At 41.2% G+C, this 25,286-nt stretch overlaps 1 protein-coding gene across 3 annotated transcripts in view; it reads right to left on the bottom strand.

The window, feature by feature from the left end:
• Nucleotides 1-6,437: 6,437 nt before the first annotated feature.
• Nucleotides 6,438-25,286, bottom strand: part of ZZEF1 (zinc finger ZZ-type and EF-hand domain containing 1) — a 60,100-nt gene continuing 41,251 nt past the window's right edge. For all 3 annotated transcript variants that reach the window (XM_082328663.1, XM_082328664.1, XM_082328665.1), the window contains exons 42-55: nucleotides 25,074-25,206; nucleotides 23,171-23,367; nucleotides 22,466-22,585; nucleotides 21,005-21,193; nucleotides 20,548-20,648; nucleotides 19,879-20,014; nucleotides 18,385-18,744; nucleotides 16,367-16,510; nucleotides 15,324-15,492; nucleotides 13,324-13,422; nucleotides 12,388-12,553; nucleotides 10,674-10,824; nucleotides 10,080-10,151; nucleotides 6,438-9,584 (exon numbers count right to left, since the gene is read on the bottom strand). In XM_082328663.1, coding sequence (XP_082184789.1) covers nucleotides 9,510-9,584; nucleotides 10,080-10,151; nucleotides 10,674-10,824; nucleotides 12,388-12,553; nucleotides 13,324-13,422; nucleotides 15,324-15,492; nucleotides 16,367-16,510; nucleotides 18,385-18,744; nucleotides 19,879-20,014; nucleotides 20,548-20,648; nucleotides 21,005-21,193; nucleotides 22,466-22,585; nucleotides 23,171-23,367; nucleotides 25,074-25,206 — 2,112 coding nt within the window. In that variant the 3' untranslated portion in view covers nucleotides 6,438-9,509. The remainder of the gene's footprint in view (nucleotides 9,585-10,079; nucleotides 10,152-10,673; nucleotides 10,825-12,387; nucleotides 12,554-13,323; nucleotides 13,423-15,323; nucleotides 15,493-16,366; nucleotides 16,511-18,384; nucleotides 18,745-19,878; nucleotides 20,015-20,547; nucleotides 20,649-21,004; nucleotides 21,194-22,465; nucleotides 22,586-23,170; nucleotides 23,368-25,073; nucleotides 25,207-25,286) is intronic.

The raw sequence follows: 25,286 nt of genomic DNA, 5'->3' as shown, positions 1-25,286 counted from the left end.
TCGCTGGCTTGTAGAGGTCTCCAGGGTCTGGGTGGGGACCGTAGCTGCTCTGCCTGCTGCCCTGGCTGGACGCTGCCCTCGAGTCTCCCTTGCTCCCGTCCCAGGCACCCGCAATGGGAGAGGCGAAATGCTGCTGCCGGGTTGTGCCGCCGCTCAGATGGCAGCGCCCAAAGCAAAACCACGAACAGCAGCAGGTCAACTCAACACCTGAGCCATCACGCTGCATCTGGGGGTGCAGCATCCCCTAACAGCCACAGGGCCCTGTCTTGCCTTCCTCCTCCTGCCTCCCCTGCAGAAAGGGGGGGCTCTGGCTCAGCAAAAACCTCCTGGGACATCTGACGCAGCCAAAGGAGGCACGTCTGAGCCAGGAGCTGGGCTGTGCCGCCAGAAAAGATCAGAGGGCCAAGCTGCACCGTCGCGAGTGCAGAGCAAGGCCTGGGGAGCCGGCAGCTTGCTGCCAGGGGCTGGGTGGTGGGACACAAAAACCAGCCTTGGCACAGAGAGATTCACATTCAGGTTGAGTTTTGCTGCAGACGAGGGCTCCTGAATACTGAACTGAACCGCTCACAAGCTGGGGCTGAGCTGCCATTGTCTGTTTTGACTTATCCGAGACTTTGCAGAAGACTAGTTTGTAATTAAAGCCATAGATCAGCGCTGACAACTGCGTGAATCCACATACAGCTGCTTGACGCCACATGAAGATGCCTGCAGCTCGCAGCAGCCTGGGGTAAGAGGAGCCCAGAACTCACCGGCAAGCAAATTTTCCATTTCAGGGCTAGTGTGGGAGCCTGAGGGATGTTTGAGAGAACCAGTAAGCGGTGATGCCTCTCCTTTCAGGATCTGGCAGCCGGAGGGCTGCCCAGAGCACAGCGGCATTTAGCACCAGGAGATGCTACATGGGAAAGCACAGGGACATCATGGGAACCGGTCCCTGAAATAGAAGAGGAGACCACAGGCAGCTTTATGGGTGCAGCAGGGATCTGCCTTCTTCCCCCGTGAGCCTTCCAACGGCCTCATGCAAAGGGTGGTGTAAAAATCAGAAGCCATAAGTCGAGCTAAGACAGTCACCCACAGCTTACGCCTGTGCGAGTGAAGCGACCGCCGCTCTCTGCTCTCTGTTAGCTCAAGCTGGGCTGAAGTCTTGCTGAACCAGGTGAGGCTCTGCGGTTCTCTGAAATCCTCAAAGCAGGAAAAATCTTAAAAGTTAAAAAAGCCAAAGGCTTCCTTGGGCAGACAATGGATTGCAGGCATCAACAGCCCACGGTGGCATCATGCCTGTGTCTGTCAGGGCAATAAAACTGCTGGTGGGTCACTCGTGTGCCAGCCACGTCCCGAGGGGGAACAATCCAGGTAAGGCCAGTGCTGCTGCGCGGCGTGCAGCACCCCAGGGTGAGGAGTAGCGGCTGCTTTCTGGGGGAAATCGAGAGCAGGGCTTTTCCCGCAGGGAAAGCAAGCTCCCCCTGCTCAGGAGCCTAGGAATAAAACACATATTGCAAAGGGCAGAGCTGTCCCAGCAGTGATACACATGGGGTTTGCAACTGGGAGAAGCTGCAGAGCTGCTTTTAGCCGCAGAAGCCGGTGCATCTCCTGCTGACCCACGCTCGGACCCCAGGAGCCCAGGCAGGCGCCCGGCTTCCCCCGCGGTGGCCCGTGGCCAGTGGCTGCCGGAGCCGGGCAGAGCTGGCAGCGTGCACCCAGTGGCGCGGGGCCGCTGGCAGCCGCTCCGGGGGCGGGCAGCCCCGCCGAGGCCGTATGCCACCGTTGTCGCCGTACCAAGAACAGGCGCTTCCCGGTCCCCGCGACGGGACACGCTGTTCCCAGCCGGCGAGCCTCGGCGCTCGGCTGCCTGGCGAGGGCTCTGGATGTGCTTGAGGCAACGAGCTGGGAAGTAAACGCATGATTTTTTTGCAGAAGAAAGACCTCGTGGAGCAGAACAGCATCTCTAATTCCTCGAGTGCCTGGCAAGCACAGGGGACAGGCACTGAGACCTCCTGGACATGGGTCCACGCTCCGCATCCAAGGATGCCCCCCTCACCTCTGTGAAGACTTAAAGAAAAGCTATAACCTCTCCGCAGCAGTCGCTGCTGGTTTTAAGCATTTTTTGTGCAAAATTCAAGGGGGATTTGCTTTACGCTCCGAGAGTCTTTGAGCTTCTGGTAAATAAAGCAACTATTTTCAGCTCCCCGGGTCCTGCCTCCACGGGAGGTTTGCCTCCCTCGACCGAATGAAAAGGCAGAAGCCGCAGCAGCGAGCCGGCGCGCTGGGGAAGGCGGCGAGCAAAGAGCACAGCCTCCCAGATGCCGTCAGCCTTGAAGAAGCTGAGACATCTTCTGCAGAAAAATGAGGTGCCAAAGATCAAAGGCATCACGGCGTATTTTGAGACTGGCGAACGAGTGGAGGAAAACGCAATTTTTCAGAGCAATGCAAGAAGGAAAATTATTGAAGGCAAAGCGATGTTGTTTAAAATCCAGCAGCGTATCCAAAATTGACCCCACAGAGGATGAAACGCTCTTTTCTCTTTAAATATTAACACTCCCAGTATGAAGGAACAAAAACATTAAAAAAAAAAAAAAACAATTGATAGGAAGAAAAAAGCCCAACCTTCTACTCCAAGGAACATAAAACCCAAGGCGTGAACGGGGCGGGGGGGGATTCTGTGAAACCATTGACATTTTTGATTAATGAGTTTTCTGTGGGTGGTTTATGTAAAGGAGAAGGGTAAGAAACGCAGACATGACTTATTCTCAAGCAAGCTGATGAGACTAAAGGTCTCTTGACTCAACAGTTCTCCTGATTCAAGAATTCGTCTTTTTTTTTTCTTTTGCCTTTGCAGATTTTGCTGGATGCAAGAGAAAGCCGTACAATTTGTGAACTTCGTATCAACAGTGCGGTCTGTTTAGGCTCCAAGGCAACAAAACCGATTCAAAGCCTGCCTTTAAATGCTTAACTAGATGTGCTTAACACTACACCTTAATGCCATATTTAATTTAATCTAAGATAAGCACGGTGGTGAACTGAAGCCCTAATAAACGTCTACCTTTATATGTATATTGAAGTCCTCCTGTCATAGGAGTTACACTATAGCAGACAACTTGTTGGAGAGAGAAAAATCCATATAAGGTGCTTTTATTGATTAGAAAGCATAAAGGCGTAAAAGGAAGCGTTCCCTGTGATTCCTCAGGCATTAACGTGGGATCTTTCACCCAGAAAGTCAGACCGAGCTTCAATAACCTGCGGTCGATGGCAGGAACTGCACCACAACCCGCACCTGCAAAGCTCTCCCAGAGCAACGCTCAGCAGCTTTCCAACAGCACAGAAATAACTGCCACCTAGTTTGATCTGGCTAAAACCACACGGGGAACACACTTAAATAACGCAATTCCCAAAACACACTGCACATCACTTCGCCACTTTTCACCTTGTTTTGCCCTTGTCCGCGTTCCTGATGCGGCAGCGATGGCACTAGATGAGCAGAGCAGCTCCTTTGGAGTCCAATGAGGTATTTTGGTGGTTCCTAGAAATTTTATGTGGTCGAGGAGGTTAAAACCTTTGGGTACCTGAAAGGCAGCAAGGTGAAAGCTGAGCTCCCAGCCCACCTCCACAGAGGTGCGTTAAAGATAAGGGGAATGACTCATTACAAAGAGCTAAAAAGAATTTTGTGTGTCAGATATGAGGCACGAAGTAAGAAGGTGTGATGACCGACCTTACCAACGCCTCCTGGAAGAGAGCACACACCGCCTGAGAGCAGCCTTCAGAAACCACCAGAAAGCCCGAGTGCCGGTTCCCTCTGTATCCCGAAGGGAACGCCGCGCATCTCGCCTCCGCCGAGCGAAGGAGCCACAAAACGCGGCGCTGCGGGGAACTTGCAAGGCACAGAGCCGCCCTAAAGCAGGTCACAAAATTAAGAGACAACTGGAAATGTATTACTGGAAATGTATTACTAGAGTCACTGCCCAGAGCCATCAGAGGAGAGAACACAATTAAGCTCGCCACGATGAGCCAAACCCCAGTCTCTCGCAGGCAGGGATGGGGAACACCCCCGGAGTGCTTGTGAAGGGAGAAGAGGGCCTTCACTGCCGGCCGCGGCCCGCACCGCGCGTAGGAAACGGAGCATCTCCTCTAGCGCTCACGCACGGGCAGGTATCGAAATGGCTCGCAGTCAGCACGTTTGATCATACAGCTGCTAGGAGATGCTAACAAAGTGTTTTGGAAATAAGCCTGCGAGAGAAGGTACCGCTGACAAATATTTGCGGGCGCTTTAGTTTTACATTTCGTTAGTTTTCATAAAATTGATTTTTTTCCACGCAATACAAGCTTAAATATTTATTTGCACTGTTTTTTTAAAAAAAAAAAAAAATGCAGTAAGATTTATGGAGAGTCAGACAGTAAAGTGGGGAATGGAAGCAAAAAACGAGCTTAAAAAAAAAAGAAAAAAATCATTAAAGTAGTCAGGAAAGCATTAGTAGGAGAAACTCCCCAGCAAACTGCCTAACGCTTAAGTGGAAAGACTCTGTCTCCAAGACAGTCCAGTTATCCTTTCTCCACTTCTTTTCCTGTGTTCCCTAAATCCAAACATTCTCAGCCCTCGAATATAAAAAGAACAAATCTCTGAACGCTAAGGACCACTACAAAACTGCCTGAGATTTCCATCTGTTTATCAGGAATGCTTGTCCATGTTTCCAGTTGGAGGAAATAAGGGTTCTGAGGTTTTTTGAAGTGTTTATTCCTCCTTAGACTCATACCCATTACGAGCCCCACCACAACACTGCAGCCTGGGTGTGAGCTGGGTCCCAGCTTTTTATTATTTGTACTTTCTTAGGTAAAAACCAGGAAAGATTACTGCAGAATAGACCTCATTAAATTAGACCTGACCATCATGGAAAGAATGAGCTTTAATCTTACTTCCTTCACCTCTTACTGAATTCCTTCCCTATTCACAGTGGATTTCTCTCTTATTCACTTGAATCGGAATTGACTTTGCTTTAAATTCAGAGGCGGGCCAGATTTGTTTCCCCCTACAAAGCCCAGCACAGTTCCTGTTTTCCCAGCCCATTTTACCAATGCACACTCTTTGTTCCAGTTATTATCCAGCCTGACCTCCTACAGACTAACTGGCTGAGTGTCGAAAAGCATCCTCTTTATGCATATTAATCTGTTTTCCAACATTCTAGCAGCTTTACCTAAAGACCAGGTCTTTTTATAGGCTCCCATGGTTGTGGTCGTCGTTTGTCCCCTGAAAACAAGGTACGATGCTCATGCTGGTGGCTTCCCCAGCAGACACCAACCGCAATCTGGTTGCGAGAAACCACACTCGCCATTAGAGAAGGAAAGTACTGAATCAGATTACTGGGCCTCGCTCTGCTCCAACGTGTCCAGGTGTTACAGCAGGGTGCCTTCTCGGATTTGCAGACGGTCACGCCAGATTTAAAATGGTACGAAAAGGGCAGGTCTTGACCTAATGGTTGCAAAGATGCAAGACCCACTGGAAACGCTACACCTGAGCTAGGCTGGGAAAACTCAGGGCATTTGGGCCAGTTCTAAGCATAGTGCAGCCTTCTCCTAAAAGTAGGTTTAAAATAGTCACCCACTTTTAAGTTAGCTTGCAGCCTAATTTTGATCCCTTGGAAGAGAAAGAGTCTTAATTAAATTGATCTGAAAAACAGTGGTTCCCAAACATTATGGCTGTGACCTCTGTTACATTCCAACGCCTGGGACCACGTTAAATTTAATAGCAGATTAAACTGAATTTGTTGGCTTTATCACCTTGCTTACACCGGCTGAAACCTCTAACCTGGTTGTCTCAGGGAATGGTCCCCACTCTCCCACAACTTCACAATCATGCTATTTATTTCTATTTAATAAAATTACCTAGTAAGACCATTCTCTGAGCACGTGGAACCAGTGGAAACAACTTACAGCTTTAGGTAAATACAGAAAGATGTCGACTTCCTCACTTACGCTTCCCTGAACAACCCTTTCCTCAAGCCAAACGCAAGGCAAATAAACTTTTAAGCTAAGCCCGTTGGCCTAGGCAGGTGCAAGCACCTTCGCTGATGAACACCACTAATTAGAATCAAGAGCTACTAAGACAAATCTCAGCTTCACATGAGACATCTGGGACTCCAGATGTGTGCTTCAGGTCTGAAAGTAAACAAACACAGGCATGGAAACCAACACGGATCCATGGGAAAACTTCATTTTTAGGGTAAGGCCACGGGAATGTAAACAGCAGGGCTGGAATTTAAGAGACGACTCCAGAAGCATGGACCCTGCCTAGTTCAATACACTATCAGATATACACTAACGGCATGAGGAAAAGCGGGTTTGCTTACAGGCACTGAAAACAAAGAATCGTAAGAAAACCCCTGGATCTCGCTGCAAAGTCAAGCATTTAACATTCAGTGAGGAGAGGAGAAAAGCAAACAAAAAAACAGACACCAGGTTGTACTTTTTTGTTTTTATAGAATTTTTACAATATATTTCTCTTCATTTGCATATTTTACCCACATCTGTAGCTTTCTTTTTACATGTTGAACTGAACTGGAATAAATCTAAAGGTCTGATATATTTTAAACAACTGATAAAAATTGCAAAGTAGTAAACCTGTAAGAAAAGAAATTATAAAACTCTCTTTTTTAAGTGTTTAATGAAAGCAAGTAAAATGTATCATTAGGAACAATATGGTTTGTTTTAAACACATCATAGGTCATTCAGGCAGGACAACTTTTTTTTTTTTTTTTTCTTTTTTTTTTAATATTAGGCACATTTTTTTCAGCATACCTGTTTTCCAGACAGTTTTATACTATTCAATATTATCATCCGCATTCACTTGGAACTGCTGCAGGATTTTCAAAATGTGATTGATCATGAATATTCATTATCAGTATTCTCTTCCTCTTTCTTTAAAACTATTAAAACTATCCAAAAAAAAAAAAAAATCAGTGTTTCTTATCTCTTAAAAAATCCATAATGAATGATCGAGTTGTAAGGCAGCAACAGATTCAGTGTCAGCCCAGGTCACAGTCCTTCAGTTCCATCTAGTGGGTAGAAATTATATTTAGTGGACACTGTTCCTAGACAGTCCCTTCAGGGCAAGACGACTGCCTCACAAGGCCAGTTACTGCTGGTAGAGTAAGTTAAGTGGTACACCTAGTAAGGAACACTGGCCACTCCTGTGTCATCCTTGCAGTCTCATGTCTTCATACAGAAAGCAAAAAGACAGTCCAATGGAAAAAAATGTGAGTATGAGAGCCATGACAGGTTCTATGAATGGTTTATTTACAGTCTTCATCCCTGATGTGAAAAAAGAAAAAAGCCTTCTTTGACTAAAACAGGCAGATCTCACGAGCATGCTACATGCCTTAGCAAATCAGCCCATTGCATATCCTTGACTGCTTAGCCATGGGTTCACACTGAGGCAGTGAATAGAAAGTCCTACTGCTTCAGAAGAGCAATTTCAAAATGCTCACCTGGCCCATCGATATGACTCCCTAAAGTAGCCTTAAGGACGTCTCATTTTGGCGGAGCAACTCCCCGTTCCCAGAATCTGTTCATGCTATTAGGAAGTGGGACACAGTTGGTTCCTCAGGGATCTCTCAGACACCCCTGCAGTGAGACTGCAAACTCAAATACGTTACTCGGATGTGGGAACAAAATGATCCATGCATTAAAAGATATGCCACAACTTTGATAACTCCCCTCCCATCGTGATCTCGTTCAGGAAGGAAGGAGGGCTTTAACCTTCAACTGCGGTATACTGGAGGAGGGGTTTCAGAGCAGTATCTCTCCACCTCCTTTCAGTCTTTGATAAATAGTACGTTTTTCCTGAATTCTGGCATTCTCATTTGCTAAGAGGGCCACTCCATTCCTGAAGGCAATGGCTTCAGCATAGTGCTTCTTGGTCTTCAGTTTTAAGTCTTTCAGGCAGAATAATCACATTCTGATTCAACCTCATCCCCTGAAGAAGCTTTGCACTCACCTGGCTGAACAGAAGTCAAAACGTCTTTAACTACAGCACCTGAGGCCATCCAAAAAAAGGGGGTGTATTACTGCACGTTTCCCTCTCAGAGGGAGATTGGACTACCCTTAAAATTCCAGCCCCCGCTGATAAGACCATCAGTTCAGAGGTCATCCCCCAAAGCGGTGCTCCTGTGCACGTTGCACATTGCTATTTAGGCACCACTCACCTTTTGGCCAAGCAAGGTCAATAAGCATAGTCCCTTCTGACAGAGCCACTGCCTTTACACACCCTGCATTCAGTTACTACTGAAGCTTTGTAGTAGCCTTTTTTCCCATATCCTAATGTTGAGGTGAAGAAGGGAAGAAGAAAATAATTAGCATAAAAAGTTCTCTGAATTCATACTTGACAAGACCAGCTCTATGCACTGTATAAGAACATACAAAATACGCCCCTAAATCCTTCCATGTTCTTTTTAACTCTTTGGAAAGGGAATAACCAGTGTAGTTGAGCAGGAAGAAAGCCAATTTATTTCAGCATAGAAGGTCTGCAATTCATTCCATGTTCACTAAGAGTAATGCAGTTATTGCTCTATAAGATAAGCCTGGATTGATCATTAACCCCCACCCTGAGTGCTGGGAGTCTGGGTTCCCAGTTGCCGAGAAAGACCTCCTAAGCCACTAGTATCGAAATAATTAAAAGACAAAAGCCTCATGAATAATTTCTTGGAAAGATGTGACCTTCGAGAAACATGTAAGTTCCTCAGTTCTTCATATTACCACTGCTTTGTGAAGGGACGCTGGCCTTTGCTCTCTGCACTAGAATCACGTACTATTTAGAATAACACATTGGAGATTAATTAAAGGTAAGAAGAGATGATTCAGCTGATTGAATCAAAGAACAGGAGAAACATTAATCTCTTGCACGAGGATGCTCTGAAACTGGAATCCATTAACTGCTATGCGAAATCACCCAGAATTTGTTTTACAACCTGTAGTTTAGTAAGGATTAAAGTTCTTTTCCTTGGGTAGTAGCCTTCAAAGCAAAAGCAAACATGACAGGATTCAAGTGTGGACTATTTCTGTGTCAGCCCACCAGATTCTGGTTTGCCTATTTCACGTCAATGACATATAATAGATGCTGCTGACGGCGTCACTCCGAGTTCAGCCGTATTTTCAAAGCTGTCACGTTCCATCAATCAAGTTTCCTTGGGAGCAGACGATACCAACGCGGGGGCCTTCCATTCTCATACTTCAGCTACCTTCTTTCGTTTACTTCCTCTGAATAAAAAAAAATATTGTTCTGTTTACTCTAACATGCTACAATATGTGCATACATAACTGTAGGCGACGCGTGAGTTACTTCAAGATGTGCTTTTTCATTGAAGTGCGCTTTTACTTTTACAAATTCTACATCAAGGTGGAAGGAAGGCAGGCTGCAGAGTGCTCATACACTGAAGCTGAAGGAACTTTTCCTGAACGGAGTTAAGATGTTTGTTCCAATGTCCTATGGACAAACTACTCTATCCCATGCACTCTGGCCTGAGCCAGTATTAAACATTCCAGAAACTTGTTGATTTGTTCGGATAGTTAATGGCAAGGCTGATAGCAGCAATGTTTTTCAGGGCCTAGAAGAGAGAAGGAAAAACAACATCACGTCAAAGATTGTCCTCAATCCAAAACCGTAAAGGAATCCTTGTATGAAATGAAACAGAAACAGATAAATAACCATCCTGTTTCTACCTGGTCATCTCCTGGTAGTGCAGTAACTGTCATGCATCCAGGCAGTTTCAGCAAGGCAACTGCATTTCCAGTTGCCGAAAGACCAGCCCCCTCCCCCATTTCCACGTTTTGGCAGTTGCGAGGTCAATTCGGTAAAACAGATACACCTGATTACACCCAACAGCCAGTTTGTGGCCCATCATCTGACTGTTAAAGGCAAACAGCATTTGCACGTAGTTCATTTACAAATTTCAGAGGCCTGTCACAGTATTGTAAAGCCCAAGTACATTCATATCTATTTTATAAAACTCCACTGGGCAATCAGAAATCATTCATTATCTCTGTCTGTCAGAAAAATATCACAAAAACACATTATCTCTGGGGTTGTGCAATCTTATTACCTGTGCTGTGCAGCGATGAAGATGATCTTCAGTATTTAAGGCAAGCAAATACTCCTGTAGAGATCCAAGCTCCTGCAGCCAGAAAGCATTCAATGAACACCAACGTTTCTACCAAAGATATCATCCTAGTAATTAACGTTAAAACGCTGATCATTGTAACAGTCCCCAAGAACGAAAGGTGTCAGAACTACACACAAGACTCTCCTGGACTAGAACAGAGTTTGTGACCACAGCCATCAGTTCATTACAGACCGTTCATATGTAACGTTCAAAATCAACTCAAGGAAAAACATATTCAAATACCTTTAAATTAATTATTAAATCAGCGTTCCTCTCAGAATAAAGAGTGTCTTTAGGGCCTACTGCCTCAATCGCACAAGGAAGAGTCATGACTCTTACTTAAGGTCCCACGATGGATAAGGCAACAGTATGCCCCTCTATTAGAATTTGCTACCAGACTCCGCAAGCGTTAATGTGTCTAAAGCTCTGATGAACTTTGCCAATATAAAGGAAAACTGCATTTAGTTTAACACTGAACTACGTATCATTCCCAGCACTGGGGAGAGGAGGGATACAAATACAGGAACTGCTTACAGTAACTCTGTTTTCTGTAACAAAGAAGAGTTCTGCAAGTGCACGATGAAGAGGAAGGAGAATACCAGGCTTGGTCATGTCATGACACAAGTTGTTTTCCATATGGGTGAAGAGCTGCCAGAGTGGCTTCAACAAGGTGAGGTCACAGTCCCTGGAAAAAAGTAATTTAAATGAAACAGTGATGAAATAGTGAGTAACCATGATCTTATGCCCATTTCTGGGAGGGAATTAAAAAAAAAAAAAAAAAAAAAAGAAACCAAACAAATTTAAGAGAACAAAACCATGCGGTTTTGACAGTTAGATGTATAAATGAAGGAAGAAACAAGAAATATTTTAAAATCTAAATTCAGTCGGGTGTTTCAGCACAATGAATTTCATTCTGAATCAGTGAAGTGCAGAAAACCTCATATCCATGAATATGTCTAAATGACTTTTCTAAAACTGAGCGGCCTCCTGAAATGAGGACTTTAAAATAACTATATACATCACTTTGCTAAATGCTCGAGCTCCACTGCTTGCAATTATACAATACCGAACTACAGCACTAAGCAGGTGATGCCCTTGTATAGAGCAGACAGACAAAACCTGATATACAGCTTCACAAACAATTCCAACCCTGCCTCCTTCCTACTCCTGAGTTAAAGCTAGCTAACCCAAATGTCACTTACCATACAGACAGGATGACAAATATCATTCAGTAGGGGGGAAAAGAGGGGAAACTCAATTTCAGAATCTATCATCAGATTAACACAAGAAAAATATTAAATACTATAAGCACAACAGAGACTCGACCTTTTAGCAATTAAATTTGTTGTCCACATGACAAAGCAGACATTTTCTGATGAAAAAACTAAGGGAACTTGAAAAAATAATAAATCCATGATTACAAGTAATACCAAAATCAGTTTTTCAGACTTGGCTGCAGATCAGTGTATCTAAAATTTACAGAGTCAAGCAATGGTTTTATGTAATTGTCCATTTTTATTACTATATGTGAATATACTTTTTGACTTCTCTCTATCAAAGTAAGCTAGTACGATGCTGCTGTTTTCATGATTTTGCTTGTTCTTAACTGAAAGGACATAACTGAGATAAATGTCAGCGTTCCAGAATTGCTGACTTTGTTTCCAGCATTTCTATTGAGTTAATGTGAGTATACACATTTGCAAAACACTGTAAAAGCTCAACAGCTTTTGAATGTGTATTTTCGTAAGAAATACCCATGCCATACACACTTAAGCATTAGCACACCTATCCCTTCTAAAACTCAATCACAGGCTTAGTGGTACAACTAACTAAAAGTAATAATTTAAAAGTTATTTCCTTTACATAGAGAATCAGATCATCGTTTCACCAGTTTATTATTCCATCCTCACCTTAACTCTGAAGTACGACTAATACAAAGAGAGTAAATTTCTAGAAAAATTAATTTAAATGTATTTTTTTTCCTGTTTTGGGGAGATTTTTTTTTTTCTTTACAACAAAATTTGAATTCATTGAACCTTGTTAAAAGCCAAGAAAGAAGAGAAAATATTTACAAAACCCGCTTATAATAAATTTCTGCTATCAAGGCACTGTGAATGGTATCTGAAAGGCAAATTAAGAATACCTACTTCAAATCATGGTTTTTTGGCTTCAAAATAATATCAGCGTAGTAACTTTTTCTTCTCCTGCCCTTTGCCTTTTAGTGTACAACGTAGAACAGTGCACCTACCTCTGGGCGCTGCACTGCACTATCTTCAAGAGCAAGTGGATAGCCTTCAAACGCTGGTGACCAGTCTGACGGCATGCTACCCCGACCTGCCATTCCCAGATTTTGGCCAGTGGGAGGTGAGGAACTACCCTTTCCTCAGACAGCATCTGCTTTAGAATTTCAAACCCTGGGGAAAAAAAAATAAAATAAAAAAAAATCAAACAGCTGTTACTTTTGTAGGGACCCATTCTGTTCATATATTCAGTTTTCTCCATATATAAGTACTGCTCTGGCAAGCAAGAAATATCGAAGAAAAACACCAAACAAATCTGAGATAATTCTAGATTACATCCTGACATCGCAAATATTTTCTGGGGCAAAATTTAGATTAAAAATTAGAAAGAATCCTATCTGAAATTAAAGCTTTGCCCAAATCAGGCAAACCAAACACGGGTCCTCACTATTATGTGATATGCAGTAGAGTTTTGCTGATTACAAGTCATCCACCAGCTTCAATTCTATTAAAAATATTTAAGCTCTAAAATAAACTAACAAAACTTTTCATGCTATATCTAGAAATTAGGTCCAGAACCAGCCTATTTTAATGGATAACTACTGTTGAAAAACACAATTACAATTATTTCTGTTTCCAATTACAGCACCTTGGAGTGTTCACTAAATCCTGTGTGTAATTACTGTCATACAATGAGACTTGAACGCAAATAACATTATTATAATTATCTCCAAGTCTCTGTGAAGATTTCGTATTTCTAGCATAAAGTCCCAGCAAGCAAGAGACATCAGTCAAGTTTCAACTTGAACAAAACTAATCGCGTTATTTCCAAAACACTGGAGACAGCAAATGCTAAGTCAAAAAAAGGGATAACCACAAGTCTGTCAAAGCTCGTCAAAATAACTCCAAAAAGTCCTGTCCAATACCTTCTGAGCAGTGCTTACCTGTCTGAAACCTTCCAAGATGACCTGCTGTCACTGTAAACTTATAACCCCACTCAGTGTTACTCATGTCAGAAGTAAATCGGTAATAGAGTGTGTCTCCTGCGTACCAGGGAAGGAAGAAAATCCACGTTACTACCTTCTGAGTTAGTTTGGCTGTCACAAATACAATTCAAATGAAAAGTCTGTCATAAATTAATCCTAGATATCATTATTCAAGAGAGGTGATCTTTTATTTTTTTGGTAATTATGAAATGCACAGAACAGTATGATAAACAGGAGGCTGAAACAGAAGGCAGAATGGTTTCCACTGTATAAACACACTTACAAGAATTATGTCTCTTAAGTTTTTGTCAACTACATAGAAGAAGAGGGAGTTAAAGAAACTCTATATTGTACACAGTTAAACTTTACTTTTCCAATTGTGTTATGGATCAGTTATGATTTATGAAAAAAGAACCTCTACATAGGCAGCCGAGTTCACAGTCCATTAAACAAAAGGTTAAAAAAATACAAAAGTAAAGTTGAACTGCTTTTACAGGTCAGAAAATTAAACTGCATGCTTTTACTCTAGGGAACAAAACTGTTAAACTTAACCACTTAAAAGTGGAAGAACTATCAAAATGTTTGACCATTTCACTATCAGGCAGTGGAACATTCAAGAAGTTCTTGTCATTGTAGCATCTACAGCTTCACAGAGATAAGCACTGGTAGTTAGCTGTAACGCTAAACAAAACATATCCTTACCTATTGTGCTCTGTAATATTAGATCTGGTTAAAACTTAAAATTTCCTTCTGTTTCATGAAAAATCCTATCGCCCTGGGACAAGCATGCTAGTTTTCGCTGGGAAGCAGAATTTTCAAATTTCACGAAGAAGAAAAATTTTGAAAATACTTTTTAGGATTTAAAAAAATATAAAGAAAAAAAAAAATCTAAAACCCGGCTCCTCTTTTCATCATGAAATGGAGCCACTGCTCTCCCCTACTCCTAGGAGTCTTGAGAAAGCCCTGCCATCAAATGAAAAGCCCAGAAGCCTTCAAATGCCTGGTTTCAGCTAAAGCCTGGTGAGTGAAATCAAGAGCCTTAATCCAGACAGCCTTGGCTGGAAATGAAGTTTCACAAGGTGAAACTCGAGTTTCACAGCCAAGGCTGCTCCAAAACAATGGGCCTCAAAGTTCAGTTTCTTGGCAAACCTCTGCAACTATTTGGGAGGAAAAGGAGGACAGAAACGAGTTCATAAAAATCCAAAGTCTTTCTACAGAGCACACATTTGTTTCTAACTAGCACCTTGTAACCCAAACTGCTTTGCTAAGAAAGTTCCTAAATCTATTTACAGCTACTGACAGTACTCAAAGTCAAAACCTTCCTGCAATGCCACAGCGCTCAGTGGGTTAAAGCAACTTAACATAGGAAGCATGGGACCATGCAGTCCTTCAGCTCACTGGCATTTGCTCCTGTGTTATCAAAAACGTGCTTAGAGAATACAGACTGAAGTTGTCAGTCAAATGACTGATTTTTTTTTTTCCAGCTATGCTCTGTGGCAACAACTGGCGACAAGGCATTGGCACACGCTATTTGCTCTGAACGCTAGTATAGCACAGAGACAAGAGATAAGCCTATCTTTTTTTTCTTTTTTTAAATGTGCTTCCTGTGGAAAGTAAGACAAGGCAGAAACAATGTAAGTGAATATCGTGCAGAACAAGGACTGTGTTGGAACAGAATCAAGATTAAAATTTGTTTCCAGTAGCTAAGTGCATGCTTTGACTGAGGCATGGAAAAAAAAAAAAAAAAAAAAAGGTCAAGTAGCAGAACAACAGATAAACCTACTTTTAAGAAACAAATGCAAGAGCAGCACATCAGAGCAAACAGACTGGGACAAGAAAAGGATTCCCCCCCCCCCCATCTCAGGAACATCTGCATTTAACTGTCATCTTTCTCTCTCAAGAGTCCTGGATACCAGCAATATCCCATACATTTGCACTGTAAAACACTGCATATTCACCTGGAAGCTCAAAATCATTCCATTTCTGTGGAGACCCACTGAAGCTGTGCCGATCCTGCTGGAAATCACTGCTGCTGGACATGAGCAACTCATCACAGCCTTCTTCTGTATTACACTGAGAGTCAAATTTGATTGAGAGGTAGATAGCACCGGGAATGTGAACTTTATCCTGAGAAATAAACACATGGTCTTTGTATACTGTAATACTATATCATCAAGAAGCCACGTAACTTTCACCATACAAACAAGGGAGATATAACAAATATTACAGCATCTCCACAGGGGAAAAAAAAGTCTTCGTTATTTTTATCAGGAGCTAATTTAACAAATGTAAAGCATGCTCTATTTTTGCATTAGCTGTTAGGAGTGTAAAAATTAATTGCTAGCAATGCTTTGGTTTTTTAAAAGCTGTAATCATTGCTGACATTGATCTCATTGCCAGAATCTAAATGTTTATATGCATTTTAAAAATAAAAATCAGAAGAATCAGAGCTGCAGTGAAGTTAAAAATCCCAGGACTGCCCAGCGGCAATAATTACTTAGCAAAATATAGTAGAAAAACACCTTCAAACAATACAAAGAAGAGGAAAATCAGGAACTGTTTGTGTCAGGAGAATATAGTCTAAAATGAGAAATACAAGAAAAAGAACTCCACTCCTAGCTTTCATCTAGGAGCACAAGGAAGTAACAGGCCAAGTGAAACAGACCTTTGGATGAAAGGGTAGAAATATTTGCTCATTAAGGCCCTGAAACCATTTAACCATAGGATCTGCTTCAAACACACGGGTAGTAAAACCATTTAAGTCATTCACTTTCCACATGATTGAATTAGGACTACATTAAAGTGTCTTATTGAACGTATTTTTTACAGGGCAAGGCCTCAGTCATTTGGCATCAGCCTCTTCAAAAGCAAGACCGAAGAGGACATTTCACAGGTGCTTCAAGCACAGAAGTCCCACAAGTATACACACGCAGCATTAATATTTTTCAACTCGTCTTCCAGTCATGCAAATCCACTGCACTGTAATACATGTATAACTTACCTCAAAATTAGTATTGTTGTTATAAGGATGTTTAGATTCACGCATCTGGACTGCCATTCCGGGCTCCTCCATGAACTGGCAAGCTGTCAATGCCATTGTTCCTAGCATGCTCTCACTGCACCCATGCAGTACTTTCTGTAGAATCTGGGGAGAAGCAACACCTCACGTAAATACAATTTGCTATCAAAACAACATTTACAAACTTACATGCTGATGACTGACACAGGAGTCATTTCTAGCCACACAACATTTCAGAAGAGAGAATTGAGCTACTAGCAAGAAACAAGACAAATTCACAAATGATGTCGACAAGTGTCATCTCCATAAGTGCAGAAGATTTTACTCTGTCCTCTGTTCCAGATCTTTCAGTCTTTATCTGATAAAAACATGGCAGCTATTAGCTACATCTCTTTCCACAAATGCTAGAATCAAGGCTTATCTATAAAGTAATTAACAGTAAACTAAAGCTGTAAACAACGAAGATAATTTTAAAACAACATTGTTAACATAATAAACGGACACCTTTACCTTCTATACCTACAGGTTTTGATTTGAACAGAATATGTCATATGTTTTAGCCTTCAAAACGTACAACGCCATGTATAAGAAGGAATGATTAAGTATCAGTTAAGTGGCTACAGTGTTTGAAAGCACTAGATGCAAGAGCTCAGTCTTTAAAAATACAAGTAACTGCCATCTAGTCTATCAGGACACACTAAATAAAAATTCTGAACAACCCGAGTCTCCACTTTTTCTTATTTTTCAAAAGTGCACAGAAGGTCTGAATCGGGAGTCCTGCTACTCGAGGCCCTCTCCAGGTCATTATAGCAACCTATGACACCTCTTCACCTGCAATTTTCTAACTCCTCCTATAAAACGTAATGCAAGCTCAGACAAAAGGCTTCATCTCCACGTCAGCCAGAAATGGATTTCTTGGGGGAAAGGAGTTTAAAAGGCAAAGGCAGTATGTAGCATACTTCCCTGAATGCATTCTTTGCCTCCACACACTTGCAGAACAGCCTAAGACAAAGGCTACGCTTTTGTATTTAATATGCCTTAACAGATATTTATTCTATCAGTTCATCCCATCACTTTCTGAACCTATATAAACACCCTGTGGCAACAATTTCAATGACATACTGTGTCAAGAACCAGTTCTTTTGGTTTGTTTTGGACCTGCCACTTATTACCTTAATCTGACACTCCTTTGTTTTCTTACTGGGAGGGCCAGTGAATAATACTTGCTGTTAACTTTTGTATGCTGCTTACTGTTTTAAAACTAGAGAAATAGGAACAGACTTTTTCATTACTCCTCCTCCCTCAATGCCCCCACAGGGCAAAGATCCAGGATGAAGAAAACCAGTTGGTTCCTCATACCGAAGTTATTCCACGGCTATAATAATCCCTGCCACTCTTCTTCAGACCTCTTCCAGTCGTACTGCATCTTTTTTTTTTTTTTTAAATGAGATGAGGGAGGCAGGTCACACGCTGTAGTTCACATGCGAGCATACTAGTGGTTCAGTGGCATAACGATGCCTTCTGTTTTATTTTTAATTCCTTCTTTGAAGATTCGCAGCACTTGATTTGCTTCGACTGCAGTGAAGCATTGAGCTGACATTTTCATTACAACATTCTATTATAATTCCAAGATCACTTCCACCACGGTAACAGTCAGCTCATCAATGGAGTAGCAGGTATTACAATATACACATTGAAATCTAACAAAAAGCAGCTTTCAAAACGGACTGCCTATTTTACCAATTTCTCGACAAGATTTATTTTCCCATATAGCTCTTTCATAACTGAAGAGTTGTCTCCACGGAGCTAGTTTTTCCATTTTCTGTTAACAAAATCAGTACATTAAGACACTGACAGATTCCAACTGCTTTTTCAGAACTAATTTAAATTTTGGAGTTTCAATTTAGTTTAAAAAAGGTACCGCAAGTATTTTTGTTAGTCAGAGTCTCGTGGCATGTAGGCACAGGGCTTGTTCACATACATAAGTGAAATCCACTTACTTTTTCCCATAGCTGCTTTTCCTCTAGCTGCATGAGCATGTCCAGTATGTATGTCATATGGGCTGGGCCACTAAGGTCTAGGATTTCCTCATTTATTGCCACATCATCTGGCCACTCAGCTAACAGTGATGCCAGCACATGCCTGGCATAAAGAACAGCAGTTGCCTCATTGACACGATACAGGTAGTCCCTCACAGCCTTTTTACTTCTAGAGTCCAGCTCCTTGTGCAGGAGTATTGAACTCTTAGTGCGACGTTGCTTGGCATAACTGAGCTGTAGATCACTCTCTGTGTTGGTTATCAGTTTCTGGGCGACCGGATTGGTTTCTTCTGTTGCTTTATCACAGAGCGCAGGCTTTGACTGCAAAAAAGAAACGCAAGTTTGAAATCAGGCTCTCAGCAATTTACTTCCTTATGTTTGGATATCTGACCAGTCCATCAGACTGCAAGCTGAATTTACAAATGAATTTGTCTTTTACGTACTGAAAATCAGATGCATCAAAGAACACAAAAGTGTGATCTCTCACGCACCTACAGGGACAGAATTCCTCAAAAAGACTGTTTATGTCAACAGACTTCACTATACACTGATGCATTCATGACTGTAGGCACAAGCAGAAACAGCAGTTAGAATTCTAACCAGAAGCGTTCATTTAAGCCGACCTGCAGAGGTAAAGCAGCAAAGCGCATGCTATTTGTGACACAGAATGAGGCAAGTTGAGAGGGACCTTTAGAGATCGTTTGGTCCAAATCCGACTTAAAGCTAAGCCAACTTCAAAAATCAAGGCTTTGTCCAGTTAAGTTTGGAGAATTCCCAGGGGTGGATATTTCACAGCCTCTGTATAAGCTGTTGTAAGGCCCCCTTTTTTTTTTTTTCCCCCCTTATAATTATGTGAAACTACTTCAGGAAGCCCTTGATCCAGTTTGCTATGCACCTGATAGACAACTGCGCTGGTGATACCACACAGCCAGGAATCAGCACCCAAAATAAATCAAAGAGCTGTGGGACCATGCTATTGAATGCAAAACCTCAAGCTTGCAAGTGTACTGTCTACTTTACACAACAAATGTTTTGTTTCCTTGTTCTGCTGAAATTACTGTAAGATAACAATAATATGCTAAAAAAGTAACACTTGGGCATAAGCTTACAGTAATTAGATACAATCTCTCCTGTATAAGGAGGAAATTACAGCCTGCAATCACGATTTGTTCTCCTGACCTGAGAATCAAGTTCTCTTGCTTCCTTAAAGAAGAAATTACAAGGAAAAAATACTCGCTTCTTGTACCTGCTCATTCATTTTGATGTAAAACATTAAGAACAGATTATTCCAGATGTTAAAAAAAAAAAAAAACAAACAAACAAAAAAACCCAAACAAACAAACAAAAAAAACCCAAAAAAACCCCGCAGGTTTGAAGTTACTAAGGAAAACTGAAGTTATTCAATGCCTAAATTAATTATTTCACAACTACTTCTTTTTGTGGAGACGTACGTACCAAACAGGGTAGGATGATCATATCTGTATCGACTGCTTTTGAACTCTGCTCCTCCAACCTCAAACGCTTGCTGGGTTGCCATTTCTGAGCCAGCGTTCGGATCCTCTCATCTGTTGTAATCACATCTCCATCAAACCTTAAAGGAGGCAAAAGGAAAAAAAAAGCCCCACAAACGTGTTTTGAAAGTAATGCAAACTAAATTAGTGCAATTAAATGCAAATTAATCTTCCCACCTTCTGTTTTAGAAAGATTCATTAAACTCTACATATTTTTATCATATTATGTTAACTAGCTTCCCTGTTCTAACAAGTCAAGTATTTCACATGTTATAAAATTGTTCATCTCTGTGAGAACATGGTGGCTCCACGACATGCTTTGATTACAAGAAGCCACATGTAAGCTCTCCATTCTTCCTCAGTTAGGATAATTTAGAGACATAGTAGATCTTCATATGGGCGTCACCATATTGAAAAGAATATGCAACGTATTTCAGAAGATGGTGACTTGTTTCCATAAATACAACTTAGTAGGAGTTTATTTCCTTACTTTTTCACACATGAAAACCAAATCGTATCCTTGGAACAATTTCTACTCGGTACCTATTAGATTTTAGCTTACCACCCACACCTAGTAACTTTGTTTTTCTGCTGGACCCAGTCATTCACATACCTCTTTTGAACCTCCAGGAAAAAAGAATCTGTTCTTTTCATTTGCAACTCATACATGGCTCGAAGAATATGGAGAGGTGCATTAAGTGCATCATGTGTCATCTGAGCAAGGAGAAGAAAAAAAAAAAAAAAGATGACATTACAGGGGAAAAAGAAAGACGAGTTTCTTTAAGAATGACCTAGGTATTATTTTCCCACTTATCATCTAGGTAAGAGAATTAATGAACATAATATGTGGATTAGTAAAAATGAAAAGTAATTTAGCAAAAAGCTTTATAATGATTTTGTAGTGTTCATTACTGTAGTTCTAGTTTATTTCCTTTAGATAACAATACATTGAAATCATAGACCCATATTCTGTAAATTTAGAAGAAAACCAGCCATATAAACTACCAGCTATGTTATGCAACTAGCAAATTCACTGTAACTTCAAAAGAGGTAAAATTAAGTTTAAGTACCAAGAAGCATATTTTGGTGGCTTCATCCAAACCCTCCAGAGGATCAAGTTTGTTCTGCTCTAAATCAACAGGACCAACAACAGGTTGCTCCACATCTTGATCTTGTTCCCTTTCTTCCAGTTCAGTATCCTCACGTTCAGCCAGGGAACTGATCTCTTTCTTTGAGGAATACAGCATTATTGACAAAATCTATACAGAAAAGAGGTAGCATATGGTGTGACAGCTGTAGATATTATTAGTGTAGCTGCAATCAGCATTTTATAAGAACATTATAAGACTCGGACAGTGGTTAACACATCCTACTCTAAAAAGAAGCAGCAGCTAAAAAAAGAAGAAAAAAAACCAAACACACACACACAAAACACAAACCCAAACCATTTCCCACTTCACAAATGAGTTACACCTTCCAGGCTGCTACAGAGACTTAAAGTGATTAGCCAAAAGTGAGGAAATAATTATGTAACCATTTCAGTACATCAAAGGTTTGAGGATTCTTAGACAAGAAGAGAGCAGAGGTGACTATCTCCAAAAAGCCAGCGACGCCCCTACACACTCTCCTCCTTCGAAAACATACCATTGGCTTCAGCACAGCCAACAGCAGTAGTACTCATAACAGGAAAAAAATAATGTTATGCACTTCCTTCGTCCTCCAATTTGTGTCAGCCTCAGTTCTGAGGATTAATGCAGGCAGAGCTCTGGCGAGACATTTTAGTGCTCGGAGCAGAACACTGATTTGGTACGGTGCTGCCCGAAGGGGAGGAAGGTGGGACACCTCTCTGAGGCAGGGCTGGTTCTCTGGCTGCAGGTCAGGAGGCAGCAGCATCCCACAGTCCAGATCCAGTTCTGCAGTATTTCTAGCCAACCCCTTGGAGCAACTTTTCAGAGGAATTTCAGGGCATTACACTTTCTCTCTCTTACTGTTGCTACAGTCCTATGTATGAATTAAGACAACTCTTGCCTATGATAAAACATAACTAACAGTTGAACCACACTTATCTTCCAGCAATTAACTAACGTTCAGAAAGAATGTGCCCACAGGCGTATTGATCGCCCCACGTTGCACTGCAGTAATACCTTGTACATGTCAGCAAGTAACGCAAGTAAGGTTTTTCTTTGAGATTAATTATTATTTTTAAAATTGAAGAATGGCATTTTCAAGAACAGTCTAAATAAAATTCGTAAAAGAAACTGAGTAGGTGATTAATGTCTCATCTCGCACATTTCTTTCAAATACATTTAGATTAATTAAAATCAGCTCCTGCTTTAAAGAAGCTAGACTATTATCTACACAATTATGAAGGACAGAGAAAGGCAGATTCAGGGATATGGTTAAGTGAACACTTTTATAAAGACTAATTAGAAATACTCTTGAGACTTTCTTCACAAAAGGGAAATGCAGTGCCATAACCTTTCATGCCACTGTGTGCAGCCTGACTTTTTACAAAACGTAACTTTTCTTACCTCCAAGTCTCTGAGAAGCCAGGTCTTACTGAAGCCAGTTCCTTTGCTACATTTCTTCACTAGAAGCTTGAGCAAACCAGATTGAAGAAAGGCAGCTTGGATCTCCTTAAAGCCATGGATCTACACACAGACACACACAGGTAAGTAAGTAAAAAGGGAACGATGCATCACAATGCTTGCAAGGCCTTACCACACGGCCTCAGATAAATTTCCTGCCCAGATGAACTACGTTGGGAATCTTTTTCTTTCATTTCCCTAAAAAACCCCAAAATACAAACCACACTTCAAATACCTTAAGAGTATCATCTATGACACACACACAGAGTAGTAACTGGATATCTGTTTTGCTCTGACAGTCAAAAAAAAAAATACAGATTCCCACTTCAAATACTTCAGGAGTAAGAAAAGGCACAAGTGAGCTTCACTCCACGAAGTGTTATCCCTATAAATTTCTTCTTCAGCTTTCATGAATTGCCAGCCCCCACAGAGGAAAAGCGATCCAACTTCCAACTCAGACTCACGAATGCTATTTAAAGCCTAGCAACATTTGCAACCCCCTACAGACAGGGGATAAAAGGAGCCAGCTGGGAGAGAAATGAACTTGTGTTAGTTCCCCAATGTGCTTAGTCAATACCCAAGTTCCTGTAGTGCAAGGCAGAATGTGATCTTTTATTTATTATATTCTACGTGTCAGGCAAAAGATACCTTAAGCGTTCTGTAAAGCCCCTTCAGAGCGAGTGACAAGACCCAAGTTGCCTCCACTGCCTCAGCATAGCTACTGTCCATGCTGGTTTGCAGAAGGTGAGTGGATATGAGGACAAAGTGCTGGAGGTACTGTCTCAGCTGGGTCTGGGAATCACTGCCTTCTTCTCCACATTTCTGAATCAACTGATAGTCTTTCACTACAAGAGAGAAAAACCACAATTCACTAGGTTCATCTTAAAATGTTGTGAAATCATTTCTTACCGGTAGATATGAGTAGGCTGAGACATGAACCCGATCCATCTGTGAAGCACATTCTAATAACCACAGTTACATTAAAGAGACTGTAGGAAAAACACTTATCTGCTTTGCTGTGGCAAAATTATATTCTTGTACTGAAATTGTCTCAGATTCATTGAACAGTCAAGAAAATATTTCATTTTTCAGTGCAAGTTAAAAAAACCCTAGGTAACTTCTGGTAACAGCTGATCGCGCATATTTGCACATAAACAGTACAGCATACAAAGCAGCGCATGTTGTATTTTACAATTAAAATGGGGAAAATTCTGGCCTGCAATTGATATGATGAAATCAATCTTGCTGAACTTACTGTTTAAAATGTCAACAGTAAAAAAACCAAACCAAAACAAAAAAGCTTTTATATTCAAATTTATCTTCAGTATCAAAAAGCAGTTCAGTCTGTTGATTTTTCCAAGTGTCTTTTAGAGAACTTCAATAGTCAAATCTTAGGACAACCTGTGCTTTATTAACTTCACAATATTAGGTCATGTATGCCAAAGCTGAAAACCCTTGCTCCTACAAATCCAACTGATTTGTTATATGTTAAATGTTTAGCTTGGGTTGCTTTTAAACAAGGTGAAAATACAGGAGGAAAATTCTTTCTGGTACAACAAATGGGACCCAGGAGGCAGCATCTAGCTCTGGGGTTTTGTTGTTGTTTTCTCGTGGGTTTTGTTGTTTTTTTTTTTTTTTTTTAATAGCCTTTAGACACCATAATAACCAACACACTCTACTGATGTGTCCTAGATTGGATTATTCTAAAATATACAGACACATTTCCTGGAGTATACACCATTTCATGCTGTATAGCTCTTTTACGTTTTTGTCTCAAAGTTTAGGGGTATCCAAACTGTTTTGACAAGTTCTTCCAGACAGAAGGAAAGCAGAGAAGATAGACTACTGACATTTTGTAAAGCACATGATTAAAGACGTTAGGCCTGTCCCCACGGCATGCTTTTTTTACAGGGTCAGGAAAAAACAGCCAACACGGCACCATTTCAGAAGCAATCAATCGATAATGGGTATGTGTCTGTTTGTTCTTAGTCTTCATTTGCTACCAGGTAGCAAATCTTGCCCACAGTGGGAACAGGCACTTCATAAAAACGCAGAGTGTTTTTGGAGCAACAAAATGGCCTGTCCCAAAAATGTTCAGGCTCTGAGTACCTTTCCTTTATATAGCAGGACCTAACTACACAGAGGCAGCATGTGCATTTTTTAAATTTGCAATTGTTTTAGAACATTAAGCACACATCTGTAAAGGATAAGATGCAAGCAGTAAGCAAATCTCAAAACAGAAACAATTGTTTAATCAAAGGCCTATTTCTGAGATTCCTCAATTAATAGGTCAACAGTTTCCTAAATCCTTTTCTGAATAAAAAAAAGTGTTAAAGTTTTAAAAAGAAAATTAATCTCCATAATCTTTACTGCAGAAGCTTCACAATTTGATTTAATCTATGAGTAGAAAATCAGGCGACTTACTAATACCGAAATTCAAACTCTGCAGACCTGCATCAAGTGGTCTACTTAAAATATGCTTTTGGGTATCCATAAGAAACTGTAAGGAAATGCTCTGTGATTCTTTGATAAAATAAAAATGTCACAAAACCTGTTTTTCTCTTTCGGGTTTTGATGTCTACTACAACTGCCCTGTTCTTCTCCGTGAAATGCTTCAGGATGATCACATTATGAGGCTCATTAGCATTATCCATGTACACAGAACGAGTCCCCATACACAGCACCTGAAATCACAGCAAAAGTTTCAATTACGGTTTGGAATACTTATTTGTAAATACACAGTCATCTTTTATATTGGTTACAT

Source organism: Platalea leucorodia (assembly GCF_965183815.1).
Source record: "Platalea leucorodia genome assembly, chromosome: 16".
NCBI classification, from domain to species: Eukaryota; Metazoa; Chordata; class Aves; order Pelecaniformes; family Threskiornithidae; genus Platalea; species Platalea leucorodia.
The sequence above is the reverse complement of the archived record's forward strand: the minus strand, read 5'-3'. Positions and strand labels throughout refer to the sequence as shown.